At 35.3% G+C, this 15,513-nt stretch overlaps 1 protein-coding gene across 2 annotated transcripts in view; it reads left to right on the forward strand.

The window, feature by feature from the left end:
* ZRANB3 (zinc finger RANBP2-type containing 3) overlaps window positions 1-15,513 on the forward strand; it is a 293,996-nt gene that overhangs the window by 159,311 nt on the left and 119,172 nt on the right. For both annotated transcript variants that reach the window (XM_069577715.1, XM_069577714.1), the window contains 3 exons: window positions 1,360-1,538; window positions 5,241-5,472; window positions 12,149-12,234. In XM_069577715.1, coding sequence (XP_069433816.1) covers window positions 1,360-1,538; window positions 5,241-5,472; window positions 12,149-12,234 — 497 coding nt within the window. The remainder of the gene's footprint in view (window positions 1-1,359; window positions 1,539-5,240; window positions 5,473-12,148; window positions 12,235-15,513) is intronic.

Here is a 15,513-nt window from a genome sequence, read left to right on the forward strand (position 1 = left end):
GGTATTGAAACTTATGAGTTGTTTTTGTGTATGTTGGAAATGAGTCCCTTGTCAGTCATATTGTTTGCGACTGTTTTCTCCCATTCTGTAGATTGTCTTTTCTTCTTCTTTATGGTTTCCTTTGCTGTGCAAAAACTTAAATTTAGTTAGGTCTTGTTTATTTTTGCCTTTGTTTCCATTACTCCAGGAGATAGATTGAAAAAAAATATTGCTCCTGTTTATCTCGGAATGTCCTGCCTATTTTCCTCTACATTTTATAGTATCCGGGAAGACCTACATCCTTGACCTCAGGAGCAGACAGTATTAGGAAATTTTAAACACTGTTTAATCAGTTGATGCCTGGCAGGCCAACACAGAACACTGTTGGTCACATTGCAGCAAAGTCCAGGTAGGCAGCTCATTGATACTATGTAAATTTAGCAGCAAGAGAAATGTAAGGACCTGGTGGTAGAATCTGAGTCCCAAAGAAAGAATCCTATTCCCTAGGATATTGCGGAAGAAAAGGGAGCCCTATTTCTAGAGAAACTGAGATTAAGAAAATGAGTTATGAAACCTTGAAAGAAAGCAAAATCAGGAACTCGCAACTATGGCCCAGATTTGTGGTGTGGTCCTCACACACAAAATAAGACCATGATTCAGTTCTTGGAACTGTGCCAGTGATCAGAGTTGTTGCAGGAAAGAAGCAACACTAATGATCCCAAGCCAGGTGATGATTCTTAAATCTCTTAAATTGTTAAGAGATTTAAAGAATCTCTCAAATCTTACATCTCTACTGCCTTGGAACTAAATTGGTCCCAGAACCTAATTTAAGTGGGTTTCAGCTGTGAGGATTGGAAGGCTTCAAGGACTAGGAAACATATCTAATGGTACATAATCATTCTTTGGTTCAGATTTACAAAAGTAAGTTTTGTAAAAGCTTGTTCTTTTCTCTTAGAGCTAGAATTTACCATTAGGTAGATCTTAAATTCGACTATGTAGAGCTAAAGGTTGGGTTTTGTGCTATTTCTTGGAAGGCGGTATAGAATATTAAGATGTCAAATTATTTAATTCTTTAATAAAATGTGTAGGTTGTGCTTTGTGTATGTGTGTATGCATGTGGGTCCATTCCTAAGTTGCCTTAACCTGTTCCCATGTCCTGCCTAACTTATCCTCAATTTGTTGTTAAAATACAAGATAGAAAAAATTTATCTTCATCTGGATCTTGTTTCAACTTTGAAAACTTTTGACTCTGTACTTGAATGTTATGCCTTAAAACTTTGAAATGGTACCTAGTATATATAACTGCTCTTGGAAAACTTTTAGTAATTTGCTTAATAAATTTGTTTAATCATGTACATTATTTATTTGTTTCTAATTTAGATGGGTTTAGGAAAGACAGTTCAGGCAATTGGCATCGCTTACTTCTATAAGGAGGAATGGCCTGTTTTAGTAGTGGTCCCTTCATCTCTGAGGTACCCTTGGACTGAAGAAATAGAGAAGTGGATCCCGGAGCTGAGTCCTGAAGAAATCAATGTTATCCAGAATAAAATTGATGTTGGGTAAAAACAACTTTTTTAATCTTTAAGAAAAAAAGCCCTCCTGTGTATAATTAATGTATAGCAGTGTTTGGAATGAAATATCACAGAATTTAGAATTAAGAAAGTAATGTTGTTGTTGTTCAGTTGCTCAGTCATATCCAACTCTTTGTGACCCCATGGACTGCAGCACACCAGGCTTCCCTGTCCTTCACCATCTCCCGGAGCTTGCTCAAACTCACGTCCATTGAATCAGATGCCATCCAACCATCTCATCCTCTGTCATCCCCTTCTCCTCCTGCCTTCAATCTTTCCCCGCATCAGGGTCTTTTCTAATGAGTTGGCTCTTTGCATCAGGTGGCAAAAATACTGGAGCTTCAGCTTCAGCATCAGTCCTTCCAATGAATATTCAGGACTGATTTCCTTTAGGATTGACTGGTTGAATCTCCTTGCAGTCCAAGGGACTCTCAAGAATCTTCTCCAACACCACAGTTCAAAAGGATCAATGCTTCAGTGCTCAGCCTTCTTTGTGGTCCAACTCTCACATCCATACATGACTACTGGAAAAACCATAGTTTTGACTAGACAGACCTTTGTTGGCAAAGTAATGTCTCTACTTTTTAATATGCTGTCTAAGTTGGTCATAGTTTTTCTTCCAAGGGGCAAGCGTCTTTTAATTTCATGGCTGCAGTCACCATTTGCAGTGATTTTGGAGCCCAAGAAAATAAAGTCTGTCACTATTTCCATTGTTTCCCCATAAGAAATTAATGTAAAGAATTTTATTTTCCATTTTAAAATAGGAATTACCTATCTAAAATCTAATCATATATTTAATATTATATGTTCCTTTATGGTACATTTTTAAAATGTAAAATATACATGTTTTAAAAACATATGAATATACCTACTTTGTATATACCTTAAATATACTTTAAATTGACTATTTTGAAGTTGAAAAATAAATTTTCCAACTTTTCAGTAATTAACTTGAAGTTTGTGAGGTTTTATTATCAGCAACTATGTCAGGTTTTGCCTTCTAAGTTGTTAGTTTACATGCAAGTTTTATGTGTAACTCAAAATGAATTTTAGGCAGTTTTACTTTTTTATTATTTCAATTTATAGTTTTAATATTTTCTGTATTGAAAATATTTGTTTTGTGATTGTTTGAAGTCCTTATTCTAAAATCATAGTATAGTTACTGTCTTTTTCTCATTTTGTTTTCCAGCCATTGGAATAAAGCAATCAATTTGAATATTAATAATTTATTACTTTGAGTTTCTAGGTGAATTATACAATTGTCATGTTCCTAGAAGTTCAAAATTACCATTTCTGAGTTACAAATAAAAAGTTATGTTTCTACTAGAAATAAATATGTAATATTTTGTTAGATTCTTTTGTGTGTGGCATTATTTTCTATATTTTATTCTCTAAGATTGTTAATATAAAATGTATTTGTAGAAATAAAATTGGCCTTTGTGAATGTGGAAAGAGGAACCAGACAAAATAGATAGCCACCTTTTTCTCTTTCAGCCTTGGAATTATAATTCAGTAAAATATGTCTTCTTGGGCCCCAGAAAATTTAGACACTATATTTGTATAGTCACAATAAAATACAGATAATAATTATGAAAAATTTCCTCTTTTTTAATAAAGCTGCATGAAATTTAAGACTTAATAGTTTAGAGAATGTAGAATTTATTATAGCCTCTATAATCATTTTCTGTAAGCTATACTTTATTTAAAAGTTTGCATTGAAGTAGTCTTAAAATATTCCTCTATCATATTTATAGCATTTAAGTCTTCTAATTTTTATTACTATTTTGGAACTATACTCTTGCAATTAAAACAGTGGCTAATATTTTTAAATGAATAACATTTGGGATATGTTAGATAGTGCTTCAACCCTAGCATGTAACTTTTCTGCAGGATGATAGCTAAGGGCGGAAAAACTTACCCAGTGTCTTACAGGTACTTGAATAGCTTTAGGTGTATAGCAATAAGTGGCAACATGGATTTACTGCAAATACATACACTTTCTTTTTTCATATACCAGTTATATGGACTGTCTACTAGTCTAGACATGGCAGGACAGCAGCTACACTGACGTTTGAAGCCCTTGTCTTTTATGTATTAATCTTAGTATATCTAAGTTAGTAACATTAACCCTAAAATTTTCTCATGCAGCTTTTTCCTGTATTTGACTACAGGAGCGAGTTCATAAATCCATATATTGAGTGAATTTATCCAAGGTATAAATGCAGCTGTCCGTCAGAAAAAAAATGCAAAAAATTGTCATATTAGTATTCTAGTACTCCTTGGAAGAAAAGTTATGACCAACCTAGATAGCATATTGAAAAGCAGAGACATTACTTTGCCAACAAAGGTCTGTCTAGTCAAGGCTATGGTTTTTCCAGTGGTCACGTATGGATGTGAGAGTTGGACTGTGAAGAAAGCTGAGTGCCAAAGAATTGATGCTTTTGAACTGTGGTGTTGGGGAAGACTTCTGAGAGTCCCTTGGACTGCAAGGAGATCCAACCAGTCCGTCCTAAGGAGATCAGTCCTGGGATTTCTTTGGAAGGAATGATGCTGAAGCTGAAACTCCAGTACTTTGGCCACCTCATGCAAAGAGTTGACTCATTGGAAAAGACTCTGACGCTGGGAGGGATTGGGGGCAGGAGGAGAAGGGGACAACAGAGGATGAGATGGCTGGATGGCATCACCGACTCGATGGACATGAGTTTGATTGAACTCCGGGAGATGGTGATGGACAGGGAGGCCTGGCGTGCTGCGATTCATGGGGTTGCAAAGAGTCGGACACAACTGAGCAACTGAACTGAACTAATATTAGTACTCATATTAGGCTCTTTAGGAAATCTGAATTTTCTGTTAGAGAGTAGAGAACTGCAAAAGACTTGACACTGTCCTGTGTTTTTCACTGGTCATATAGAAAATGCAAAAGTGATACATTAAAAAAAAGTGATACATTTTATTGTTAATGAATTTATTTTTCCAATTATCTCATTTTACAGACTCATGGGGAGCACAGCACTGTACATACAAATGAGAATAAGACACATTCCCTGTCCTCACCCACCTTATGATAGAACAAGGGAAATAAATATATAAATGAATAATTTCATTACAGTATGGTAAAGAATATTATAAATATATAAATTATATCTCCCCAGGGCCTCATTTTTGTTGTCACAGTGATAGGGACTCTACTGGCCTTTAATGAGAGGGTTCAGAATGTGAAATGCCCTGCAGTGCTCTGGACAGACCTGTAACATTAAGTATCATCTTGCTCAAAATCACAGTAGCACCTGAGATGAAAAACACTGCTATGCCATTGGTAGGACGTCTTCACTGAATAGTCAACTAATCTTTGAGTTACCTACTTTATATGCAAGAATTCAAGATGCATTGAAGCAGATATTCCCAGAAAGTAATTTTCTTATTATCCTAGTAAAATGTGGCAACCTGGATGTCAACATATTCCAAAGACCATTTAACTAAAAATTTAGTTTTCTTAACCACATTTTAAATTCAAATTCTGATTTATCATATTTAAAGATGGCAAATTAGGAGACATTGGGTTTCAGTGTTGTATCATCTCTTCTTGTTTTTCCTCTTCTTTTCCCTCTGTATTTCTTCCCTAAGAAATGTATTGTCTATGATACACTGGTTACCAAGATATTTTTTAAGTACATGAATTATGTTTTCTAGGAGAATATCAACCAGCAAAGTGACAGTTCTGGGTTATGGCCTTTTAACCGCAGATGCGGAGACTCTGATAGATGCACTGAATAATCAGAACTTCAAAGTCGTTATTGTAGATGAATCACACTACATGAAGTCTAGAAGTGCAACTCGCAGCCGGATTTTATTGCCTATAGTACAGAAAGCCAAACGAGCCATTCTGCTTACAGGAACTCCAGCATTGGGAAGACCCGAAGAGGTATAAAATTCCTTATATTTTGGGCTTAAAAAAAAATGGAATCAATCACTGTTTTCATAATTTTTAAATTAGATGCTTCAAATGCCATAAGAGCACATTGGAAAATTCTAGGCATCTATTTATGGCTAAATATATCTGTTACCATGACTGTTTTTATCTATGTATGTGTGAACCTTATCCATGCTTATAGGTATATTTATATATGGGTTTTACCTTTATTATAAGATTTTTACATTTAGTATACATTTGTAATAAGCCAACTCTGAGAGAGAGCTCTGGTGTCACATCTCTCCTAGTAATACCATGGCTCTGCATTTGTTCTCTGCTCTGGAAGTCTTCTGAAAGACACATAAAAGTACATAGATAATGATCGTAAAATTCTTAATTTTACCTTTTATATTTTTGCTGTACATACTAGAAGTGGAAGAGTGGACCCCAGGTAATTTCCTTCTGTTCCAAAATTATGTCCCTGATTGTGGGGTTCATTATATCTTTATAAAAATGCACAAAATGTACCATTTCAGAATGGGAGTATATAAAAGATATGTGTATTGTGCATGATGATAGTAAAATGACTAATCACTTATTGATTACTTACCATAAGAAAGAGAACACTGACAATACAGTAGTGGTCCTTGTGTCCCATGTAATCACATGCCAGTACCTTCATGCCTCACCCAGAATAGGTGCTATTCCAAGCAAGGGTAAATCCTGGTTTTGTAGATTATGATGATTATACAAATTGGGAATGTTTGGGACCCTTCACCAAAAAAGTATAAGATTGTAAATTCTAAATTAGGAGTTCTGAAACTAGTGTGAGTCTTGCAACTCTGTTTTTCTTTTTCAAGATGATTTTGAATATTCTAAGTCCCTTGAATTTTCCTAAGAATTATTTTTAATAACCTGGCAACTTTTGTAGAGAATCCAGCTTAGATTTTCATAGTTATTGTGTAGGACCTGTAGATCAATTTGGAATGTATTGCCATGTTAACAATATTAAGTCTTCTAATCCATGAACTTGGGATATCTTTCAATTTATTTAGGTTTTAATTTTCCAACAGTGCTTTGTAGTTGTAATAGGATAAGTCCTCTGCATCTTTTGTTAAATATTTTATCCTTGTTGACGCTGTTGTCAGTAGAATTGTTTTATTAATTTCATTTGTAGAAATACAGTTGATAGCATATCAGTCATGTATACTGCAACCTTGGTGAACTCATTCATTACTTCTAATAGTTTTCAGTGGACTGCTTAGGATTTTCTGTATGCAAGATTGTATTTAAATAGCCTAATTGTCCTGGCTAGAATTTCCAGTACAGTTTGGAATGGAAATGGCAAGTGTTTATTTTGTTCCTAATCTTACGAGAAAGCATTCAGTCTTTCACCTTTAAGTTATTACCCTTGTTTTGTTCTTCGGTCACTAAGTCACATCTGACTCTTTGTGAACCCAAGGACTACAGCATGCCAGGCTTCGCTGTCCTTCACTATCTCCCAGAGTTTGCTCTGATTCATATCCATTGAGTCAGTGATGCTATTTAACCATCTCATCCTCTGCCACCCATTTCTGCTTTTGCCTTCAATCTTTCCCAACATCTCTTTCAGAGCTTTCCACACTTTATTGTGATCCACACAGTCAAAGGCTTTGGCATACTCAATAAAGCAGAAAGATGTTTTTCTGGAACTCTCTTGCCTTTTCAATGAGCCAGTGGATGTTGGCAATTTGACCTCTGGCTCCTCTGCCTTTTCTACAACCAGCTTGAACATCTGGAAGTTCACGGTTCACGTACTGTTGAAGCGTGGCTTGGAGGATTTTGAGCATTACTTTACTAGTGTGTGAGATGAGGGCAGTTGTGCGATAGTTTCAGCATTCTTTGGCATTGCCTTTATTTGGGATTGGAATTGACTTTATTGACTATGCCAAAGCCTTTGACTGTGTGGATCACAGTAAACTGTGGAAAATTCTGAAAGAGATGGAAATACCATACCACCTGACCTGCCTCTTGAGAAATCTGTATGCAGGTCAGGAAGCAACAGTTAGAACTGGACATGGAACAACAGACTGGTTCCAAATAGGAAAAGGAGTATGTCAAGGCTGTGTATTGTCACCCTGCTTACTTAACTTATATGCAGAGTACATCATGAGAAACGCTGGGCTGGAGGAAGCACAAGCTGGAATCAAGATTGCCGGGAGAAATATCAATAACCTCAGATATGCAGATGACAACACCCTTATGGCAGAAAGCCAAGAGGAGCTAAAGAGCCTCTTGATAAAAGTGAAAGAGGAGAGTGAAAAAGTTGACTTAACGCTCAACATTCAGAAAACTAAGATCATGGCATCTGGTCCCATCACTTCATGGGAAATAGATGGGGAAATAGTGGAAACAATGACAGACTTTATTTTTTCGGGCTCCAAAATCACTGCAGATGGTGCAATTAAAAGATGCTTACTCCATGAAAAGAAAATGCTTACTCCGTGGAAGGAAAGTTATGACCAACTTAGCATATTAAAAAGCAGAGACGTTACTTTGCCAACGAAGGTCCGTCTAGTCAAAGCTATGGTCTTTCCAGTAGTCATGTATGGATGTGAGCGTTGGACTATAAAGAAAGCTGAGTACCGAAAAATTGATGCTTTTGAACTGTGATGTTGGAGAAGACTCTTGAGAGTCCCTTAGACTGCAAGGAGATCCAACCAGTCCATGCTAAAGGAAATCAGTCCTGAATATCCATTGAAATGACTGATGTTGAAGCTAAAACTCCAGTACTTTGGCCACCTGATGAGAACTGACTCATTGGAAAAGACCAGAAATTGAAGGTGGGAGGAGAAGGGGATGACAGAGGATGAGATGGTTGGATGGCATCACCGACGCAATGGACATGAGTTTGGGTAAACTCTGGAAGTTGATGATGGACAGGGAGGCCTGACGTGCTGCAGTCCATGGGGTCTCAAAGAGTCAGACACGACTGAGCAACTGAACTGAATTGAACTTTCCCAACATGAAGGCCTTTTCCAATGAGTCAGGTCTTCACATCAAGTGGGCAAAGTATTGAAGCTTCAGCTTGAGCTTCAGTCCTTCCAATAAATATTTAGGGTTGATTTCCTTTAGGATTGACTGATTTTATCTCCTTGCTGTCCAAGGGACTCTCAAGAGTCTTCTCTAAGAGCACAATTCAAAACCATCAATTCTTCAGCTCTCAGCCTTGTTTATGGTCCAACTCTTAAATCCATACATGACTACTGGAAAAACTATAGCTTTGACTATATGGGCCTTTGTCAGCAAAGTGATGTCTCTGCTTTTTAATATGCTGTCTAGGTTTGTCACAGCTTTTCTTCCAAGGAGCAAGTATCTTTTAATTTTATGGCTGCAGTCACCGTCTACAGTGATTTTGGAGCCCCCAAATAGAAAATCTATCACTGCTTCCACTTTTTCTGCTTCTGTTTGCTATGAAGTGATGGAAGTAGATGCCATGATCTTAGCTTTTGGAATGCTGAGTCTCAAGCCAGCCTTTTCACTCTCTTTCACCCTCATCAAGATGCTCTTTGGTTTTTCTTCACTTTCTGCCATTAGAATGGTATAATCTGCATATCTGAGGTTGTTGATATTTCTCCGGGCAACCTTGATTCTAGCTTGTTATTCATCCAGCCTGGCTTTTTGTATGATGTACTCTTCATATAAGTTGAATAAGCAGGGTGACAATATACAGCCTTAATGTACTCCTTTCCCAGTTTGGAACCATCTGTTGTTCCATGTCCAGTTTTGTTGCTTCTTGACCTGCATACAGTTTTCTCAGGAGTCAGGTAATGTGGTCTGGTATTTCCATCTTTTTAAGAATTTTGCTGTGATCCACACAGTCAAATCCTTTAGCTTAGTCAGTGAAGCAGAGTGATAGTTGCTCAGTAGTATCTGACTCTTTTGTGACCCCATGGAATGTAGCCTGCCAGGTTCCTCTTCCATTGAATTCTCCATCCAGGCAAGAATACTAGAGTGGGTTGCCTTTCGCTTCTCCAGAGGAACTTCCTGGACCATGAATAGAATCTGAGTCTCCTGCATTGCAGACAGATTCTTTATTGTCTGAGCTTCCAGGGAAACCCTGATAGCTCAGACATTGAAGCAGAAGTAGATTTTTTTCTGGAACTGCATTCCTTTCCCTATGAGCTCAAGAATGTTAGCAGTTTGATTTCTGGTTCCTCTGCCTTTTCTAAACCCTTGTTAATGGTGGGTTTTTGATGATTTCCTTTATCAGGTTGAGTAAGTTCCTTTCTACCTCTTGTTTATTGAGCGTTTAATCATGAAAGGATGTTGAGCTTTGTCAAATGTTTTTTCTTCATTATTGAGGTACTCATATGTTTTTGTCCTTTATCAATAGGCTATAGTGTAATAATTGACTTTCACATATTAAGCCAACCTTACATTCTCAGATAAAACTCATTGGTCATAATATATAATCCTTTCATGTACTGCTGGATTCAGTCTGTTAATATTTTGTTGACAATCATTGTGTCTCTACTCATAAGAAATATTGATTTGTAGTGTTTTTTTAAATTGTATCGTGGTCCAGTTTTGTTATTAAAGTATTACTGGTGTCAAAGAATGACGTGGAATATGTTCTCTTCTCTACTATATTTTGAAAGATTTTGCAAAACATTGGGATTTTTAAAATATTTGGTGAATTTGATGGTTAAGCTATTTGGGTCTAAAGTTTTCCCTGTGGATGGATTTAGGTTAACAGCTCATTCTCTTCACTGAGTAAATGTCTATTCAGAGTGATTATTTAGTTTAGAATCAGTTTTGGTATTGCATCTTTTTAGGAATTTGTCCATTTCATCTAAATTATGTAATATGTTGGCACACATTTGTGCATAGAATTCTCTTATAATATTTTGTTATTTCTGTGAGGCTAAGAATAGTGTCCCCTCTTTCATTCTTAATTTTAGTAATTTGAGTCATCTTGTTTTTCTGTCATAGCTAAAATTTTGTCAATTTTGTTGATTTCTTTAAGAACCAACTTTTTGTTTTGTTGATTTATTTCTGTATTGTCCATTCTCTATTTTATTTCCATTCTAGTCTTAATTATATTATACCTCCTGTTTGTTTTGGGTATAGTTTTCTCTTCTTTTCCAGTGTCTTAATGTTAAAAGTTAGATAATTAATTTGAGAACTTTCTTCTTTTTTAATAATAAACATATACAGATATAATTTTACTTTAAGCACTGCTTTCACTGGATCTGAATTTTGGTATGTTATTGTCTCAATTTCATTTATCCCAAAGTCTTGTCTAATTTCTAATTTCCCTTGTTTCTTCTCCTTTGGACAATTTGTTACTTAGGAGTATGTTGTCATATAAAAAGGATATAAAGGCTTTCCTGGAGGCTTAGATGGTAAGATGGCTTAGCCTGCCTGCAATGCAAGAGACCCGGGTCCAATACCTGTATCAGGAAGATCCCCTGGAGAAGGGAATGGCTACCCACTCCAGTATTCTTGCCTGGAGAATTCCATGGACAGATGAGCCTAGTGGGCTACAGTCCCTGGGGTCACAAAGAGTCGAACACAACTGAGAGATGAACACTTTCACACTTTTCAAAGCAACAAAGCCACTTTGGAAAACATTTCTCAGTTCCTTAATAAATTGAAAATCAAATTACTGTAGTACCTAGCAATGCCATTACTAGGTATATACCCAAGAGAAGTGAATATATAGCTGATCATGATGATATCCAAAAAGTGGGAAAAAGCTAGTGTCTATAACTGCTGAATGGATAAACAAAATACAGCTATAAAAAGGAATAAAGTACTAATATACTCTACAAAATGGGTGAACCTTGAAGACATTATGCTAAGGGAAAGCCAGACACAAAGACTACATACTTTAGGATTCTATTTATATGAAATGTCCAAAATAGGAAAATTCTAGGAGATGGAAATATATTAGTGGTTGCCAAGTTTGGGAGAGAGTGGGAATAAAAAATGACTAGTAATGGGTATAGATTTTATTTTCAGAGTGATAAAAATGTTCCAGAATTAGATAGTGGTGATCAAGGCACATTTTGAATATACTAAAAGCCACTGAAGTATACACTTTAAAAATGAACAGTAAAAGCGGTATATGAATTTATATCTCAATAAAACTGTAGTTTTTTATTAACAGTGAAATGCTGTATACAGCCTATTAAAGTTATAAAAATTAAGATTTTTGATTCTATTGATGGGAGTATAAATTGGTACCATCCTTTTACAATGCAGCATGGTAACATCTATCAAAATTTTAAAAACATGTCATAATTTCTAAAAATGTACTGTATAAACCCATCTACTAGAAATGCAGATGGGAGATGGATGGATGGATGGATAGATGATTGATGGATGTATATGTACTTTAATGATGTCTAAAATAGGCTTGGGGGAAAAATTCTACTTGTGTATGTTATATGATCATGTAAATAAAAGAGAATATATAAATGTGCATATATAGGCATACAAAATATATAAATATATATTGAAGAAAGGGATAGAAGTTAGTCCTGAAAAATAGGATGGGAGGGATGGGTAGGTAGAGGGGAAGGAAGTGCCTTGAGGAAAAAGAGGTGCATTTTTGTTTTTACTATTTCATTAACTGGACTTACAGTAACAGCAATTAACTTGAAAATATTACAGCATATTGAGAATACCTATATTGTTACAGCTTTTCATGCAGATTGAAGCTCTCTTTCCACAAAAATTTGGAACATGGACTGAGTATGCCAAAAGATACTGTAATGCACATGTCAGGTACGAAAAACTATTTTCTGTAAGTTTTAATCCTATTTACCATGAACATTAAGCTCTATTAAATTTTTTTTCCTAGGGTCTTATAAACTTGTGGTAGCTATGGAATAATTTGAAGTAAAATCTTGGGTGAATGACCCATATATAGAATGAAAAAAAGGAGTAGATAATGGAAGTTTTTCTTTCTTTCTTTTTTACCTTTCATTTTTAAAATTATTTATTTGTATTGACCAGATGGATGTGTACATTGTACAAAAATGATAAGTAAGTGGCCATTTTACTTGTGTCTTCCAGTTAACCATTTCCCTTCCCAGGTAACCAGTGTTGGCAATTTCTTATGTATTTTTCTGTAGGTACTCTATGCATGAAAAACACATATGGTTGTATATGTATAATACTATTTCATTTTATTTCTACATGTATAGTATTATGCTGTAAACATTGTTCCACAGTTTGCTGTCTTCACCTACTTTATATTGGAGATCTTTGAATATCAGCTACTAGAAAAGCTTTGATATTTTTAAATGTTGCTGTGTATTTCAGTGCTTGGATGCACTGTAATTTATGCAGTCTACTATATATTATAGTGGCAAAGAGCGTGCAAAATTAGAGTTGGGCTGCCTGTGTTTTATTTTCACATCAATACCTACCAGGTATTTCATTTAAGAAAGTAACTTTACCTCTCTATCCCTCAATTTCTTCAGCTCAAAAAAGAGAATAATTATTCTTTCCTTTGAGTTATTATGTGACTTGAATGAGCTTATCTTATGAGGTCTTGAATAGTGACTGGCACATAGTGAGCACTCAGTAATTACTAGGTATTTTAGTGTTCCGTGTTATATATTCAGTACATGGGAATAAGTCTGTAACATAAATTTATTATAAATGGAATTGCTCATACAAAGGACATTTGCATTTTTATATTTTTTAGACATTTGCAAATTATGCTTCTCAAAATTTATACCGGTTTATATTCCTACCAGCAGTATGATTATCTCTTTCCTTGCACCTTACCAACATATTCAGAGAGAAATTATTTTTCTTGCCAATGTGATCTGATAGTAGTGTTAATGCACGTCAGTCTTCTTATGTTATTAAATGCAGCTTAACATTTTTTTCATACTTGTAGAGTCATTTGTACTTTTTTCCTGTCAGTTGTCTGTGTTCTTTGCCCTTCATTCCACTAAGGTTATTGGCTCTTTTATCTTAATGATATACTGGAAATCTTTATATACAGTGGAAGTCAGCTCTTTATATTTGATATGAATCCCACCTTTTTTCTCAGTATATATGTGTGTGTATGTGTATTTTATTTTTTCCTCTCTACAGTTCCCTGAGATAAGCCCATGCAGTTGAGATGTTCTGATCCATTCCATTCCATTCTAGTGCCACACAGTAGCAGGATTAGTCCCCTAATCCTGACCAAGGATTGAATCTGGGCCCTTGACAGTGAAAGCTCAGATTAAGACTATAAACGGAGAAATATCAGTATTAATATAAACCGTAAACTCATTAAAAAGCCTAATACATTAACCATATGGAAATGGAATTTATATCAGGAATGCAGTCATTGTTTAATATTAGGAAATTTGTTAATATAATTAGCCATGTTAATAATGAAAAGGAAAAGCTTCATTTCATTTCCTCCATCTATGTTGAGGTGTAATTTGATGAAGTTCAGCATTCATCTTCAATTAAAGTTTTGAATATAAGTTATTCATTTCATGTATGACATTTATATAAATGTAAACACATATTTTATGTGTGTGAGTGTGTGTATGTGTGTGTGTGTGTTTGTTTTAAGCCTAAAGCAACCATCACATGAAACACTAATACCAAGGCGAGGGGTTAATTGTCTTCGCACTTTACCTTTATTCTGGGGATATTAGTTTAACTACTCAAAAGAAAAATAGGAGGTAAAATTCAGAAAGAAAAAGGCAAAATTATCATTATTTGCTGCTGATATCATTATTTAGAAGACCTGAGATAATGAGCTGAAAAATGTTCAGAACCAAAGAGATTTCATTAAGGTGTCCTAGCACAAGATTACCATTAAAAAGTTGTACACAGATAATAATAAACAGTTTTAAAATATAATACCAAATAGATGCAATACTAGATATTGTTAGGGAGTCCTTTAATCATGGTTCTTGCAGATTATAAATGCCAAAAATTTGCCTACATAAAACAAACACATTAACACATTAATACATTTGCCTTTTGGGGAGTAGGAAAACCTAAGTGGTCAGAATACATTTCTTCTTTTCTGATTAGGACTTACCACATGAAAATATAAGTGTTTGAAGTGGAAACCTGTCCTTTTCTTGCTTTTGAATGTAGACACTATTTGAAAGGAAAGTTTATCTTTATGAAATGCTTGATTGGGGAGACTGTGTTCTATTTCCTGTTTGCTGTGTGTGTATGCTCAGTCACTCAGTGGTGTTGTGACTCTTTCAATCCCATGGACTGTACCCTGCCAGGCTCCTCTGTCCCTGGAATTTTCTAGGCAAGAGTACTGGAGTCGGTTGCCATTTCCTTCTCTAGAAGATCTTCCTGACCCAGGGATCGAACCCAAATCTCTTGTGTCTCCTGAATTGGCAGGCAGATACTTTACCACTGTGCCACCTGGGAATCCCTTCATGTTTACTAGAGAAAGTCATTTCAAGACTGTTACCATGCCTCTTAAGGCATTTTCCTTCAGATTCCATTTCATAAGTTTCAAGTTATTCCTTTCCTTCTTTACCTTGGAAGCACTGTTTCCATAGCCTCTGTTTCAGATCAAGGGCACTTCCTGGCATTTTAAGTTAGTTTGTAGAATGTTAATTTCTTTTTTCCTCTAATGTTCTGAATCTATGAAGTTGTCATTTTCACACTATAATTCTGCAGAAACCAAATTATGGTGAGTTATTCAGTTCTAAACCCTTATTTTATATTTGAAATGTCATGACTATATTAAAAATAAAGTTAAATGAAGCTTGAGGTAAAACAGAACTTTGCCTTTGTAAAGTATATTAAATACATAAATGATGGCAAACAGAGTTATAATACTTAGGTGAAGTGATTTTGAGATGAGAGTCTAGGTATAGGTAACTACCTATCTGGCTTGATTTGAAAGGTACAGAGAAAGTATTACTGAATCAGAATGTCTCATATTCAAGATTCCTTACATCATTCACACCACTGGGTTATATTTAGAGGAAGCTATACATTCAAATATGATTTGAAGAAGACAGCACATTCAATTTTCAACCAGGAGCGCATTAGAGCTAGAAAGACTTTATG

This window comes from Ovis canadensis, chromosome 2 (genome assembly GCF_042477335.2).
Source record: "Ovis canadensis isolate MfBH-ARS-UI-01 breed Bighorn chromosome 2, ARS-UI_OviCan_v2, whole genome shotgun sequence".
NCBI classification, from domain to species: Eukaryota; Metazoa; Chordata; class Mammalia; order Artiodactyla; family Bovidae; genus Ovis; species Ovis canadensis.